At 44.4% G+C, this 16,862-nt stretch overlaps 1 protein-coding gene across 2 annotated transcripts; it reads right to left on the bottom strand.

Moving 5' to 3' along the window:
• Positions 1-9,213: 9,213 nt before the first annotated feature.
• Positions 9,214-16,584, bottom strand: ZNF572 (zinc finger protein 572). Of its 2 annotated transcripts, none has more exons than XM_066379471.1 (3): positions 16,214-16,584; positions 14,109-14,222; positions 9,214-13,077 (listed from the first exon to the last, which is right to left on the bottom strand). In XM_066379471.1, the coding sequence occupies exons 2-3, from the start codon at positions 14,185-14,187 to the stop codon at positions 11,630-11,632; spliced, it is 1,527 nt and encodes a 508-aa protein (XP_066235568.1). In that variant the 5' UTR covers positions 14,188-14,222; positions 16,214-16,584; the 3' UTR covers positions 9,214-11,629. The 2 variants fall into 2 exon arrangements, with proteins under 2 accessions (XP_066235568.1, XP_066235570.1); XM_066379473.1 differs by having other exon boundaries at positions 16,490-16,575.
• Positions 16,585-16,862: the final 278 nt, after the last annotated feature.

Raw genomic sequence — 16,862 nt, 5'->3', positions numbered from 1 at the left:
TGTTTCTCTAATTTTTCTTCCTTTCCCTTTCTTATAGCAGGCACTTTACCATTTCTTGCAGTACTTCTTTCGTGGTAATGAACTCCTTGAGCCTTTTTTTCTTGTCTGGAAAGCTCTTTATTTCCTTCAATTTTAAATGATATCTTTGCTGGGTATGAGTATTCTTGGTTATAGGTTCTTGTTTTGCATCACTTTGAGTATTTCTTGCCAATTTCCTTCTGGTGTGAAGTGTTGAGAATCAGATGTCAGTTTTATGGGGGCTCCTTTGTAGGTAATTAATTGCTTTTCTCTTGTGGCTTTTTGTATTCTTTGTCTCTTAACTTTGGCATTTTAATTATGATGTGTCTTGGTGTGAGCCTCTTTGAGTTAATCTTTAATGGGACTCTCTGTACTTCTTGAATTTGTATGACTTTTTTCTTTGTTGATTTAGGGAAGTTTTCAGCTATGATTTCTTCAAACAGGTTCTCTATCCCTTGTTCATTCTCTTCTCCTTCAGGAACCCCTATGAAGCAGATGTTGTTTCTCTTCATATTGTCACAGAGGTCCCTTAGAGTCTCCTCAGTCTTTTTTTTTTTTTTTTCATCTTTCCGAAGCTGGAAACAGGGAGGCAGTCAGACAGACTCCCACATGCGCCCGACCGGGATCCACCTGGCATGCCCACCAGGGGGCGATCTCTGCCCCTCTGGGGTGTCGCTCTGTTGCATCCAGAGCCAGTCTAGTGCCTGAGGCAGAGGCCACAGAGCCATCCCCAGCGCCCGGGCCATCTTTGCTCCAATGGAGCCTCGATGCGGGAGGGGAAGAGAGAGAGAGGAAGGAGAGGGGGAGGGGTGGAGAAGCAAATGGGCGCCTCTCCTGTGTGCCCTGGCCGGGAATCGAACCTGGGACTTCTGCACGCCAGGCCGACGCTCTACCGCTGAGCCAACCGGCCAGGGCCTCCTCAGTCTTTTTGAGCCTCTTTTTTTTCTTAAATGAGATGCGGGGAGCCAGAGAGACAGAGTTCTGCATGCACCCGACTGAGATCCACCTAGCAAGCTCACTAGGGGGCGATGCTCTGCCCATCTGGGGCTGTTGCTCTGTTGCAACCAGAGCCATTCTAGTGCCTGAGGCAAGGCCATGGTGCCATCCTCAGATCTTGGGCCAATTTGCTCAAGTGGAGCCTTGGCTGTGGGAGGGGAAGAGAGAGATAGAGAGAAGGGGAAGGGTGGAGAAGCAGATGGTCGCTTCTCCTGTGTGCCCTGACTGGGAATCAAACCCGAGATATCCACACGCCGGCCCAATGCTCTACCACTAAGTCAACTGGCCAGGGCATGAGCCTCTTTTCGTTTTGCTGCTCTGCTTCTGTGCTTTCATTTAGCTTGTCCTCTAAATCACTGATACAATCCTCTGCTTTATCCAGTTTGCTGTTGATTCCTTCTAAGTCAGTCTTCATTTCTGATATTGTATTTGTCATATCTAATGGTTATTTTTTTATGATTTCAATGTTTTTTTGTTTGTTGTTTTTTTTTTACAGAGACAGAGAGAGAGTCAGGGAGAGGGACAGATGGGGACAGACAGGAACGGAAAAAGATGAGAAGCATCAATCATCAGTTTTTCACTGCACGTTGCGACATCTTAGTTTAGTTGTTCATTGATTGCTTTCTCATATGTGCCTTGACCGTGGGCCTTCAGCAGACCGAGTAACCCCTTGCTTAAGCCAGCGACCTTGGGTCCAAGCTGGTGAGCTTTGCTCAAGCCAGATGAGCCTGCGCTCAAGCTGGCAACCTCAGGGTCTTGAACCTGGGTCCTCCACATCCCAGTCCAACGCTCTATCTACTGCGCCACCGCCTGGTCAGGCAATGTTGTTTTTAATGCTTACTATCTCTGTTTAAGTTCTCGTTGTGATCATCCATTCTTACTCTAAGATCCTTGAGCATCCTATAATCATTAATTTAAACTGGTAGTTTGGTAACTTCTATTTTCTTGAGTTCTTTTTCTGGGGATTTCTCTTCTTGATTCATTTGGGTCATATTTCTTTGCCCATTTTGTCTATGTATTAGGTAGCTCTGTTCGACTTTCAAATTTGTTGTGGCAATCTTATGAGGAAGATGAGCTCAGTAGTACTGACCTCCAGGCCACCTGAGTTCCTTTCTCTTGGAATGCTTCTTGAGGGTAATATTTATCTTCCTGTTGTATGTGAGTCTTGAATGCAGCTGGCCCTTTCATGGGTGGGGTTGTCCCTTCAGGCTGGCTGGCTCTAAGAGTCAACTTTGACCATGTGTATTCGATGCTGTACAGTGTCTGTCCTGTTGGGTGTATTTATAACTCACAGTGTCCAGTGCCTGCTGGATTCCTCCTTTGGATGTGCCACTTGTGTAGTTATGAGTCTAACATTGGTGCGGTCTGTCACCCACTACTGGTTGTGTTGGTTCTGGGTCCTCTTGGGTGGTGTTCAGGTATGGGTTGGTGTCTGTTGTTTGTTACCCACCGTGGGCTACCTGTCTGAAACTACTGCTCTGTTCACTGTTTATGTCTGCATTTTCTGTGCCTAGGTAGTGTGTGAGGGGCCAACCTGTGTATAAAGATCAGCTTCCTCCTGCTTAGAGCTGACAAAAGCTCCATAAAAGGGCCCAAACTCCATTAAGATTTGCCTTCACTTTTCAGCTGTTCAACCTCTCCTTGCAGCTGCCTGGTCTTCCAGAGTCTTCTGTAGAAAGACTGTAGTATGGGCTTGACTGGCCTCATTCCACCAGCTCCTCTACAGATTATAAACTTGGTGGGTTAGGGCAGCTGAGGTTGGAATACAACATTAGTGAGACCCCCTATTTCAGGGGTATCTTGGTCAGGAGCTTAGTACAGGAAAGGTGGCTCCTACTCCAGAGCCTAATCCCTCAATCCTATTTCTTCCCAGCAAGGTGAGCAGCATGTTCAGGTTGGGTGGGGCTAACAGTCCCCTCTGCAGAGGTTCTTCCAGCTGGGGAGCCCCTGGTCTCAGGGAGGAAGACTAACAGAGTCCTCCCCTGGGGCTGAGTGTGACCCCCTCCAGAAAGTGGCTAAGCCCCTTGACCTGTCCCAACAATAGGCTCCGGGGAACCCACACCTTGAATGACCATGCTCCAAGCCTCTCCCCCTTCTCCCTGTGGAACCAGCCCAGCAGGGCAGGATATCTAGAACCCAGGCCGGCTGACTGCGAAGCTCCACCCTGTCCAATGTGCATGAGCCGCTGTGCTGGTACTGATCACAGAGAGTGGAACTCACCTCAGCTGGGCTGGTTGTCAGATGAGCCCTCCCTTAGGACACGCCACCAGCAAGGGTAGTTGGGTCCTGCCCCAATGCTCTCCGCAGCTGGCCACTGATGTGCCAGCTCTGGGCCTCCCTGGAGGGAACGTGGTGCAGACCAGTGGGAACACTGTCCATGGCTGGCTATAAAGCCAGTAGCCAGGGATGCTATCACAGCCGCCTCCTGGCCCATGCAGGTTCGCATTGGATTCGGACAGTCGGTAAAGAAACAACGGAGCCAGTAACTGATGGGCTGTCATCTTTAATCCTAGCTTGCACCCGGCGGGCAAGTAAAACACACACTGGGCTCCAAAACCCACTCACATTCAGTGCTCACAGAGCTACTGACTTATTCGAGTTTCCTAGAATCAAAGGTTTCTAGCTCACCAGACTTATTCACCTCTGTTCCCCATCTCCTTCCTTCTCCCTACATAAACTGCACAAACTGGCCTCTCACTCAACACTCCGCCATCTTGGCTGCTTCTCCTGGCCTCCTCCATGTGGCCTCCTTCTGCTCTCTGCTCTGCTCTCTCCTCTAATGATAATCTCAAAAACCAAGCGCGCAAGCTCCCGTTCTGCCCCTATTTTATAGTGTAGAAATCCAAACCTTTAATCCAATATACAAAATAGGGAAGTCTCTACTACAAAGTCACTTATCTGGGGCATGATGGGATTGTACCACCCCACATCAAAAAGGGTGGGAAAGGCTTAATCCCAAAACCAAGCCCCAGGATACAAGGATTCTGCTTGCCCACAGAGACACACATTAATATCACCTGGGCAACGGCCTACACGTGGGCAGCGCCATCTTTAACAAAGTGAGCATAATATATTTTATCTGCCTAACACTGGCCCTCAGCAACCTTCTTGGAGCTATAATCAAATCAGAGGTTATGGCTGCCTCTGCTGGGCCCAGGTACTCATGGAAATACCGAACCGCACACCTAGGCTGGATTTTACCCACTTTGGGCCTGGGGGCAAGTCAGGAAAAGTCCCAAGCTTCTCTGAGAAGCTCCTGCAGCCTCTGGCTGCTTGTTGGGCTTGGCCACTGAAATAAAACTTCTGGTAGTTTAGACTCTAAATTGCTGGGGCAGTTCAAGGATTAGGAAGGGTGGTGGATGTGGCTGCCCCCAGGCCCTAGGTGTCAGTTCAGACTTTTTTTTTTTTTTTTTACAGGGACATAGAGAGTCAGATAGAGGGATAGACAGGAACAGACAGATCGGAACAAAGAGAGATGAGAAGCATCAATCATCAGTTTTTCACTGAGACACCCCAGCTGTTCATTGATTGCTTTCTCATATGTGCCATGACCACGGGCCTTCATCAGACCGAGTAACCGCTTGCTTGAGCCAGCGACCCTGGGTCCAAGCTGGTGAGCTTTTTGCTCAAGCCATATGAGCCCACGCTCAAGCCGGCAACCTCGGGGTCTCGAACCTGGGTCCTTCCGCATCCCAGTTGGACACTCTATCCACTGTGCCACTGCCTGGTCAGGCAGCCCAGACTTTTATCACAGACCTCAGTAGGGTCAACAGGAGCCCAGTGGGTGTGGCCTCTGAGACCGAAAGGTGCGGTCAGCCAGCAGTTCGGACAGTTTCTACCTACTCTCCCCTGAGGCGGAAGCACCAGTCATAGACTCGGGGAAGTAGAGGTAAGGCTCCAGCCTCAACGCCCGCCTGGTTCTTCCTGGCTGACTTCTCAGAACGGCCTGGTATCCATAGAGTGGGGCAGCTGCGTCCCCCCAGGCTGATGCTACATGGAGGGGATGTTCCATCCAAGAAATACGGCGACTGCGGTATTGAAGAATGACTTAACACAGGGGTTCCAGTGGCCATGCCCACAGTGTCTCTCCCTGGGCCTCCAACTTCACACTCTCCTCATGCAACTCTAGTCCTCTCAGCCCTCCCTCCACTGGAGCCCTGGTAAGTGGTTGTGAATGAGATTTTCTGTGTTGACCCTTGAAAACGGTGACTGTGGGCCCTGGCCAGTTTGCTCAGTGGGTAGTGCACCGGCCTGGTATGTGGATGTCCTTGGTTTGATTTCTGGTCAGGGCACACAGGAGAAGTGACCATCTGCTTCTATCCCCTTCCCTCTCCCCCTTCTCTCTCTCTTCCTCTTCCACAGCCAGTGGCTTGATTGGTTCTAGTGTTGGCGCAGGTACTGAAGATAGCTCATCTAGTGTTGGCGCAGGTACTAGCACTTGGTATACGGTAAGCATTTTTCAATGTATAGCTCAGTTGATTTGAGCATCAGCCCCAGACAAGGATTGCCAGGGGGTCCAATCAGGTGCATGCGGGAGTCTATATCCTCCTCTCACTTAAATAAATAAATAAATAAATAAATGGCGGTGTCCGCCTCAGAACTCCCATCTCTTTCTCACAGACGGAAACTGCACCTATTTTCCCCGCCAGATGCTCTGTGGGTGCCTCTTCTAGGCTCTGGGCTAGGGCATTTGGCCCAGGGCTTAGGACCCTCCCCTCTCGGAGAATCTCCCTGCAGTGAAAGTCCCTCCGGACCCTCAGCCACCACTCACTCCTGGGAGCGGGGCAGCCCTGTCTGTGTCTCCACCCTTCCTACCAGTCTCAGTGTGGGTTCTGTGATCCTTGGTTCTAGACTCTTCATTTAGTTTGAAGTTGGTTTCTCAAGATGATTAGTCTTAAATTTAGTTGTAACTCCAATTTGGACTTGGGAGGTGGCATTTAGGACATCTACCTACTCTATTGACATCTTGGAATCTCTCTCCAATAGTCTGAATTATCAATCACTGCTTTACCCTTCTTCCATTATAAAACCAAGACGTTGGTCCTTTCCTCACAACATACCTCACTGGTATCAACAAGTCTGGCTGTTTGAAATATATGTCAAATTAAAATGGACTCAAGAAAAGAAAATTTAATGTGTGAAAAATTGTTTTCCTGACAATTCTTTAATAAACTGCCTGTTGGTATCACTGAGTCCCTATATTGCTAAAATGGTAATAGATGAGAATATAATACCACCAGGATGATTGTTACTTGATTACCCTGTACTGCAGATTATCATAAAAGGATTTTTTTAATTGAGTAGGTAATTTTTAAATCTTTTCAGAACTACTTTCTTCATGTGCTTATAGTCCAAGATCCACTTCCAAATTTGGGGCAAAAAAAGCATTTGTGATACCTAGCATAGGACACACTCTGAATGCCTATGATTTCTAACTGAATTTAAGTGCTACATAACCATCCCTTAAGTGTAACTCAATCTTGGCATGTATCCATTTATTCAAAAACAAAAATGTGTCACTCCCAAAGCAAAGGCAATGAAATATGACACAAAACACAGCCACTTACTGGTAGAAAGTAACAAACGACAGAGTATGTTCATGAGAAATACTTTCTAATAATGACATAAGCTAATGCTTTTATAGTATAGGCAATGTTCTAAATGCTTTTTCCCTATATTAGCTCATTTTGTCTTCACAACCACAGGATCAGGCAGGTACTACTTTTAGCTCCATCTTACAGACAAAAAAACTACATGTACAGAGAAGTGGTCACACAGCTACTAAGGAACAGCCTGAATCCAAGCCCAGGAAATCTGGCTCAGGAATCTGGGCCTGTTTGACTAGAATGCATTTTTTTTCTCCCCAAAGATCCAGTTACCCTAAAACAAAATCACATTTGATCTTTTCATTCTGTTACTTAAACACCTCTGTTGTCTTCAGGAGCCTAATTTTACTTCTGCCTTATCATGTGGCATTCTTTTTTTTTTTTTTTTTTTTTTTTACAGAGACAGAGTCAGAAAGAGGGATAGACAGGGACAGACAGACAGGAACAGAGAGATGAGAAGCATCAATCATTAGTTTTTCGTTGCGCATTGCGACACCTTAGTTGTTCACTGTTTTCTCATATGTGCCTTGACCGCAGGCCTTCAGCAGACCAAGTAACCCCTTGCTTGAGCCAGCGACCTTGGGTCCAAGCTGGTGAGCTTTTTGCTCAAACCAGATGAGCCTGTGCTCAAGCTGGCTACCTTGGGTGTCTCGAACCTGGATCTCGGCATCCCAGTCCGATGTTCTATCCACTGCGCCACCGCCTGGTCAGGCTCATGTGGCATTCTTAAAGCAGGAAAAGGCACTGCCCTCTTTTCTTCAACTATCCAATTCTGTAAGACCCAGATTAATCATCATAACCCCATGTCTTTGTCAAAGCAGTTATCAATTTGCATTATGATTATCAACTTACATCTAACTTTTCCAAGAGATTTAACTCCTTAAGGCAAGGACCACATCTTCTTCATAGCACTTGGTATACGGTGAGCATTTTTCAATGTATTTAATACAAACTTTGCTTTCTTCATTTTATCCCCCTTCCCTTTTCCTTTACCAAACCGAGCAACTCCTTTTCACTAGTATTTTATTTGTAACACATTTGATCAGTACCCTGAAAACTTTCTTGCTTGCCTCATCCATAAAAAGACTTGTAATGCCAGTTGCTTAATTGTCCTACATCTTCTCAGCACTCATATAATCTTTTGCAACTCACACTTGCAAGTGATGTAGCCAATTACATTAATTTGGAATTTTGTTTTCATTTTCCATTTCTCCTGGAATACTGTTCATAAAGCCATAATTAGAATATACAGCAGTGCATTTCAATTTGATTATACGTATTGAGTGTCTGCTTTGTGTCAGGCACTGTGACACAACTGACACAGTACCTGTCATTTGGGAGTTTATAGAGTTTAGTGGAGAAGACAGTGCAAACAGGTCATTAAAAAATGTCACGTGGCCTGACCTGTGGTAGTACAGTGGATAAAGCGTCGACCTGCAATGCTAAGGTCGCTGGTTCGAAACCCTGGGCTTGCCTGGTCAAAGCACATATGGGAGTTGATGCTTCCTGCTCCTCCCCCCTGTCTCTCTCTCTCTCTCCTCTCTAAAATGAATAAAGTCTAAAAAAAAATGTCACATGTGTCCAAAAAAGAACAAGTGCATATTGCTCAATGGAGAAAAGACCTAGACCAACCTAGGGGTAAAGGAGAGCCTGTCAGAGGAACAGAAGCTGAGTTTGAAAGGTCAGTAGGAGTAACCTCCTATAACCTCTGACAATGGCAAGGACCACACCTTCCATGTTTTCCCCCTTTCCCAGTGTGTTTTTCCCTAAGTAAAACAATAATGCCTATAATACAGTTTTTTACTGAACTGTTGTTGGCAGGATAGGAAATGGGAGGATTCTCTTCTTCTGAGCAGTCTAAATTGGTACCTTCGGAAGCATCCATTCTTTTACCTCCGCGTCAGTTTTAAAAACAAAGAGATACTCATCAATTTGCCAAACCTGAATGCACCTCATTCTCCTGGATTTGGGGTGCCCTTCCTTTTCTGAATCAGGTGGCGGTTGTTATTGAACTGACCTAGCCAGCCCTTCCCTCAACCGTTCTTCCACTTAGTACTTCGGGGCTTTGGCCTCGTACCACTTTGTCTAATTCTTAGTGAAGCTTCTGGGGACATTTACTGGAATTGTGCCCGAAGCCACACAAAGAAAACTCCCACTAACTCTTACAATGATTCAACCTAAGGTGTCTCTCGGCTGACTCTAACCAAAGGGAGGGAAAGATTATGCAAACAAGCTGTCTTAAAAGAAGTTTTTTTATCATTTAAAGGTATGGGCCTCGAATTACATGTTTTTCTACCCTAACCTTCCAAAAGCTGTTCCACAAAACTATTTCACTGGGATCATTTAAATAGAGAAACATTTCTGCAAAGTGAGTTAAGTAATATGCCTTAAAAACATTTATGCCTTCTGATGCAATGACCTCATTTCTAGGAATTCACTCTACAGAAATAATTAGAAATGTACACTAAGACTTGTGTACAAACATAAAGCAAAAAAGCAAATCCAAAGAATCACAACCACAATACCAAAACAAAACAACCAAAATAAAAACCCTGTTCACAGTAGTGTTATTTTTAATAGCAAGCAACTGGAAACAACATAAACATCCAACATCAAAACAATTAAATTGTATGGTAAATCAAATGCAGTATTATGAAGACATTAAAAACCTTACAATAATTTAAAACAACTGACAGATGATGTAATTTAGGAAAAGAATACTATAGACAAAATGATTGTATGTGCATAATGTACAATAATATATTAGAAAACTGGTTATTAGGAAACATCCCAGAACTTTCATGGTGAGTGATCTCAGGAAAAAATGATTATGGGTGATTTTTATTTTGGTCTTCATACTTTTATGTATTTTCTACTTTATACTTCTTTGTATATTTTAGCAAGTCTTATTTTCATGATCAGAAAGTAAGCTATTTTAAGGGGGAAACTCACCTGTGTATGTCTAATCAACTAATACTTTCTTTAATCTGACTATTCATGGCTCAAATTTACATCCATCCATCCATCCTTCCTTCCTTTCATTCATTCATTCAATTTTTGCGAGAGAGGGATAGACCGACAGAAAGGGAGAGATAAGCAGCATCAATTCTTCATTGCGGTACCTTAGTTGTTCATTGATTGCTTTCTCATATGTACCTTGACCAGGGGGCTCCAGCAGAGCGAGTGACCCCTTGCCCAAGCCAGCGACCTTTGGGCTCAAGCCAGCGACCTTGGGGCTCAAGCCAGAGACCATGGGGTCATGTCTATGATCCCATGCTCATGCCAGTAACACTGGGCTCAAGCCAGTGAGCCCGTGCTCAAGTCAGCGACCTTGGGGTTCTGAACCTGGGTCACCTGAGTCACAAGCCGACGCTCTATCCACTGCACCAGGCTCATGGCTCAAAATTAATCATGATCTTTTTTCAACCAAAGCTCCCACTTCATCCCTCACGGTGTCAAATTCCTAGGCTATCTACTGATTTTACTGGTCAACAATGTTAGACCAGCAGCTTAGCTGTCTTAGCAGTACCTCTGCTTGTAAGCAGCCGCACGCTCATGATGTCGTGACTGCCAGGCATCCTGTTTCCATCTCTTTTATTACCAAGCATTTGGACCATCTTTAGCCTTGATTGGATTCCTACTTCACTGGGAGGGGACAGAGGGAGAAGGCAAGAAAGGAAACAAAATAAAGGGTGAAGAAAAACTAAGTTTGGGTTAAAATATGGATGAACAAAGCAGAGGAGGTTAAGGCCAGAGACAAGTAAAAGAAAATAAACATGAAATAAGAGTAGAAAAAGGTTAATTTTCCAACCGAAAAGGCAGCAATTGCCCAAATGCCTGCCATATTATGGTAATGATGTGCTATATCTTTAGCCTACACTCTCCTAGTCATCCCCTTTATGTTCACAGGGTAAACAATAACAAAAGGACTGTACCACTTCATCAGTCTCTGAGGCCACTTCAAAGATGACCCAAGTAGCTAGTGTGACTAAGGAACTAGATTTTAAACTTCACTTAATCTTATAGAAATTTAAATAGCTACATGTGGCTAGTGGCTATTGTATTAGTGCTGTTCTAATACTACAAAAGTTAACGTTCAGCAATTGAACATGCATTAAAAAAAAAAAAAGGAACCTTTTACTAGCTCAGTGGTAGAGCGTCGGCCTGGCGTGTGGAAGTCCCAGATTTGATTCCTGGACAGGGCACACAGGAAAAGCGCCCATCTGCTTCTCCACCCTCCCTCTCTCCTTTCTGTCTCTCTCTTCCCCTCCCACAGCCAAGGCTCCATTGGAGCAAAGTTGGCCCGAGTGCTGACGATTGCTCCATGGCCTCTGCCTCAGGCACTAGAATGGCTCTGGTTGTATAGAAGCAACGGCCCAGATGGGCAGAGCATCACCCCCCTGGTGGGCATGCCAGGTGGATCCCGGTCGGGTGCATGCGGGAGTCTGTCTCTCTACCTCCCCTCTTCTCACTTCAGAAAAATAAAAAATAAAATAAAATAAAAAATGAATCTTTTCTTCTCTAAGACCCAGCAAAACAGCCAGAAAATCAGGTTATTCATTCAAAAAGAATATTTCTCTGAGTAAATCCCTGAGACCAGTAATGATTTATTGCCACCCAATCAGGAAAGATAAAATAAGGCACTTCAAAGGCAAATCTCAGCACCAAGCTTTCAGGTATCGTTTTGCTTCCTCCCAGGGTTACGATTTAGATTTTCCTTGGAAGCTCTTCCTATCTTACCTTGGACCAAAACAAACTTCCTCTTTTTCTCCATCCTAGGCCAGTGACCTGGTGATCTGGGTCTTCCCATCCTCTAAGCTAAGAGGTTGACATTTTCTAGATGTTTTGACGAACAAACCAAGAAACTTTGAAGCACAATGATCAGAGTTATCTTAACTGTAATGGTCCTAAAAGAAAAGAAATGAAAAAATGAGCTCTGGGACTTAAGAGGAAGATGAGTTTGGGACTGAAAATGAAGAGATGAGGGCCAGTTCTCCAGAACAGTGTTTTCAAGTCCATTCATGAGGAAAATCTTCAACTTTGGGAGACTCAAAAGACTTTTCTATGTGAACTTTCCTGTGGTGACTGAGGTAGGCACTTCTGCTGAAGCATTTCTCACATTCGGTACATTTGTAAGGTTTTTCTCCTATGTGGGTCCTCCGGTGTCTGATAAGATTAAAGCTTTGACTGAAGCACTCACCACAATCGGGACATTTATAAGGTTTCTCTCCTGTGTGCGTCCTTTGGTGAATCACCAGGGTGGAGCTCTGACTAAAAGTTTTCCAGCACTCAGAACATCTATAAGGTTTTTCTCCTGTATGTGTCCTCTGATGTCTAATGAGATGGGAGCTAAGGCTAAAACTCTTTCCACATTCACAGCATTTATATGGTTTCTCTCCTGGCTGGATAATGCATTCTTCCATCCCACTGCAGCTCTGACTCAAATTTTCTTCACATTCAGAACTTTCATAGGGTTTTTCTCCTGTGTGTGTTTTCTGGTGTGCAATAAGGTTTGAACTTCGACTAAAATTCTTCCCACATTCTGTACATTGGTACGGTTTTTCTCCTGAATGTATTCTCTGATGCTTTATTAGAGTAGAATTACAACCAAAGCTTTTTCCACATTCAATACATTTGTAGGGTTTCTCACCTGTGTGTGTCCGCTGGTGGCGAATCAGGCTGGAACTCTGACTAAAACCCTTCCCACAATCAGGGCATTTATAAGGTTTTTCTCCGGTGTGAGTCCTCTGATGTTCTATTAGGACATAACTGTGGCTGAAGCATTTCCCACAAACAGGACATTCGTATGGTTTTTCACCAGTGTGTGATCTGTGATGCTGAATAAGGTGAGAACTGCTGCTGAAACTCTTCCCACACTCGGGACATTTATAGGGTTTCTCTCCTGTGTGAGTCCTCTCGTGGATAATAAGATGGGAAGTATTGCTGAAGCTTTTCCCACATTCACCACACTGGTAGGGCTTCTCTCCTGTGTGTGTTCTCAGATGCTGGATCAGGTGGGAACTGTTACTGAAGCATTTCCCACACTCAGAGCATTTATAAGGTTTTTCTCCAGAGTGGGTTCGCTGGTGGGCACGTAAATGAGAACTATTATTGAAGCTTTTCCAACATTCAGAACACTTGTAGGGTTTGTCTCTGAAGGATGAATTCTGTTGGACAGAAGCACTGGCATGTTCTCCTGGGTCCCATCTCCAGTCATTAGGTTTTTCTTCCTCTTTTTCTGTAGAACTTTCCCGATTCTCTGCCTTGCCATCTTTCTCATAGAAACCATCAGACCAAATTTCATCTCCTTGGGACCATGTCAATGGTTTTTCTTTTGTATCCTCATGCTTACAATTTTGTGGGGCATCTCTTTTTAACCATTTTGAGGCTCTCTCTTTAAGTTTATCTGCCTTAAGGTTGTGTTGAACAGTTTCTAAATTATTCTTACTTTCATCTCCTGCAAAGATAAACAAATATTCTAAACATAGTCCCTAATCTCTGCCAAAGGGATTCTGATTTACAGTGGAAGAGAGAAAATAACAAAGTAAAACCTTATAAATTATTATGTATGACAGTATTTTTAAAAGTAGTTTTACTTCTTTAATATCAGAAGCAGGGGAGTCTTTTGTATTTAGTAACAACACTTACCAAGTATTTGAACAGTTGTCAGCAAATGCGAAGGAAGATATTTATTAAAGGGAATAAATTCACTGGCTTTATTCAAGAAGACTTAAAAGAAAAATGGGGACATGAATAAGGGAGACATTCAAAAGGATATCATCTGAGGTAAGAATTAGACAATACCTGAGCACATATTGAAATAATGGCAGCCACTCCTGGCATACCTCATTTTACTGTCTAGCTTTATTGTTTCATAGATGCTACAGTTTTTACAAATTGACAAGCACCTGTACCAGCAAAAATGAATATGACTAATTTTATTGAGATAATGCTTTATTGTGACCTGGAACTAAACCTACAGTATTTCTGAGGTATGCCTGAATTTATTAAGAGCAGTAGCTTTGCATATAGTATCTCACTAACCCCCCAAAAATATGTGAGACAGATATTATCACTTATTTATTTTTCTTTCTTTTTTTTTTTTTTAATTTAATTTAATTTTTTTAATTTTTTATTTATTCATTTTAGAGAGGAGAGAGAGAGACAGAGAGGAGAAACAGAGAGAGACAAGTGGGGGAGGAGCTGGAAGCATCAACTCCCATATGTGCCTTGACCAGGCAAGCCCAGGGTTTCGAACCGGCGACCTCAGCATTTCCAGGTTGACGCTTTATCCACTGCGCCACCACAGGTCAGGCATTTATTTTTCTTAAAGAGAAAACTAAGGCTGTAAGAGTTAACACAATTTGTGAGTTATAGAGCAGAGAATTAAAGTTTGTCTCATTCTAATGCCCTGTTCTTTCTACACAGTCTATAGCACATCTTGTAATAAATTTCCAAAGTATTCAGATCATTTTCTTGATCCCTCACCTGTAAAAGAGCTTTTCAAACTCTCCCTCTCCGTGAAGCCATTAGAATCTGAGACCAACAATTTTTTCTCTTGCTCCATCACAATGATCACAACCAGGTTAGGGGTCAAAACTCCTGTGGAAGGAAACAGGTCATGTTTGGAGGCATTTGTTAAAATTTACTCTTCCTCCTTCCTTCCCAACCATTGTATAAAATGTTCTGTTAATAATACTAAAAATGGCCCTGGCCGGTTGGCTCTGCGGTAGAGCGTCAGCCTAGCGTGCGGAGGACCCGGGTTCGATTCCCGGCCAGGGCACACAGGAGAAGCGTCCATTTGCTTCTCCACCCCTCCGCCGCGCCTTCCTCTCTCTCTCTTCCCCTCCCGCAGCCAAGGCTCCATTGGAGCAAAGATGGCCCGGGCGCTGGGGATGGCTCTGTGGCCTCTGCCCCAGGCGCTGGAGTGGCTCTGGTCACAACATGGCGACGCCCAGGATGGGCAGAGCATCGCCCCCTGGTGGGCAGAGCATCGCCCCTGGTGGGCGTGCCGGGTGGATCCCGGTCGGGCGCATGCGGGAGTCTGTCTGACTGTCTCTCCCCGTTTCCAGCTTCAGAAAAATACAAAAATAATAATAATAATAATAATACTAAAAATAAGAAATATGGTCTTTAGAAGTCCTTTTAGAAAATCCTTTCTCAGATACAAGTGTTTAAAATGAAGGGTTAACCTGATTTACCTCTTCCAACAAAATAACTTTTAAAATTATATTTTCACATTAAAGTCTGAGGATCAGGCTTCAAAAATAAAATGAATACTAACTGTCCCTCAGAGCTTAGAAACACTTTTAATTGAAAAGGCAAAGTGTTTTCTTTTTGGAGAAGGCACCAATAATATTCAAGGGATCAATAGCAGGTATAAGAAGGAGTCAAAGCACCCTGTTTAGTTTAGAAAGAATAACTTGGTCCTTGACAGATGATGAAAACTTTAAGGCCAATTTCAAAAGAAAGTTGGGGTCTCTATAATCAGTAACAAGAAATTAGTACAAAGAAGGGCTCAAATAATTATAAACAATAACCCCTAAATATAAAATAAAGCTGACAAGGAACCTCTTGCTTGCCTCTAAGTCTATCATAATCCCAAAATTCATTTAGGTCACAAAAAGCCTAACTTTATCTTCTGCAGCCAAATACAATCCCTGACCTACTTTAAGATACTAGAAAATTTGATCTATCATTGTAAAGCAGTTATATATAAACATGGCATCCAAGTGAAGATATAAAGACTATATAATTTGGGGAAAAAATGAAAGCCTAAAAGGATACACAAAGGTGTGCATATGAAAAACAAACAAACAAAATGATGTACTTATAAGTCTGACCCCATTACTGCCTATTATGTGCCAGGCAGTGAACTGAATAATTTAAACAAAATATTTCTCATTTAATTCTCACAAGTCCTTTGAGGTTTATAAGCAACTACCAGCATTTTATAGATGAGCTGTAAGACATTAAGAAACTCTTCCAAGGCCAAACAACCAGAGAGGTAAAGCAGGATTCAGTCCCAAGTCTGTTTGGACACGGACTTTCACATTCTCAGCAATTAAAGTAAATTAGCAGGAAGCAGAGCGCTGGGCATGACCCCAAGTTGCAAATATCCTCAAAGATGAGCTTTATTTAGAATATATTGACTAGATTTTTAGAGAACAGATTTACATCCCTGGACCTTACACCAAAAGGAGCTGGCATTCCCTAAGCATCCTCAGCAATTAGGGACTTGTTATAAGAAAAAACTAGTCTCAATTATAAATATCCTATGTTTGAGTGGGGGTAAAATACGATACCTGAATTGCGGGGGGGGGGGGGGGGGTTGTTCAAATGGAGTAAAATGTTTTGCTTTCTAAGTTACGTATTTCTATCAAAGTCCTTACAAGGGAAGGGAGAGCCTGGGTAACAGATACCCATGCCAGCTATTTCCCTAAGAAATTAATTTTGGTAGTAACGACAGCAAACTCAAGGCCCTAAGTGATATTAAGAGACTATCCTTCAAGTGTCACTCTATAGAGCAGGCCAGTTTTCACTGCCAGTGCGCGCGCAACCAGGGGATTAGGATGGGGCCTGAATGCACTGACCGAGGCTGAGCTAAGAACCCCTGGCAGGGACCGTCGGTTGGGGTGCCCTGCGAAGTGAAGTTCCAGGAGACCAGCTCTTCACCAGGTGACACGATCGTTTAAGGGGCTCCCCAGGCGAGGGAGGGGGGGCGCAGTGGCCAGGGCGGCGGGAGAGGCTGGGTCTTCGCCGCTCGCAGCAGCGGGGTCCCCCTCCCGAACGTACTTGGCCGCCTGGACGGTGCAGCCTCCACTCCTGCCCACAGCCCTCTGTTCCCTTCCCTCCGAAAAGGAACTCACTGTTCCGGGGGCTACACACAAGGCGCCCTGCACCCCTAGCAGGCCCAGATGTCCGGGAGGAAGGAAGCCCTACTCCTTTGGGCCCCACCAACCCAGAGTCCTGAACTCTCAAACCGCTACCGGAACCGGAAGCTGTCCTAGCTTCCCCCGCCGGCTTTGCCGGAACCTCTCTAGGAAACAGGTACAGCCGCCTCTCGTTGGTCTTAACCCTTAGGACCGGGGACGGCAAGGAGCGAGCTGGTGGATTTCCTTCCCTTGGGCTGTCATTCGCCCGCTGTGATTCTCTTTCCTCACGCTTGCCAGGCGCCTTGTAACAGGGGCCTGATTAGAGCTTATACTTTTCCTTGACGTCAGGGAATCATCAGCTTTATCA

This window comes from Saccopteryx leptura, chromosome 3 (assembly GCF_036850995.1).
Source record: "Saccopteryx leptura isolate mSacLep1 chromosome 3, mSacLep1_pri_phased_curated, whole genome shotgun sequence".
In the NCBI taxonomy this organism is placed as follows: Eukaryota; Metazoa; Chordata; class Mammalia; order Chiroptera; family Emballonuridae; genus Saccopteryx; species Saccopteryx leptura.
This window is presented reverse-complemented; position numbering and strand designations above follow the sequence as displayed.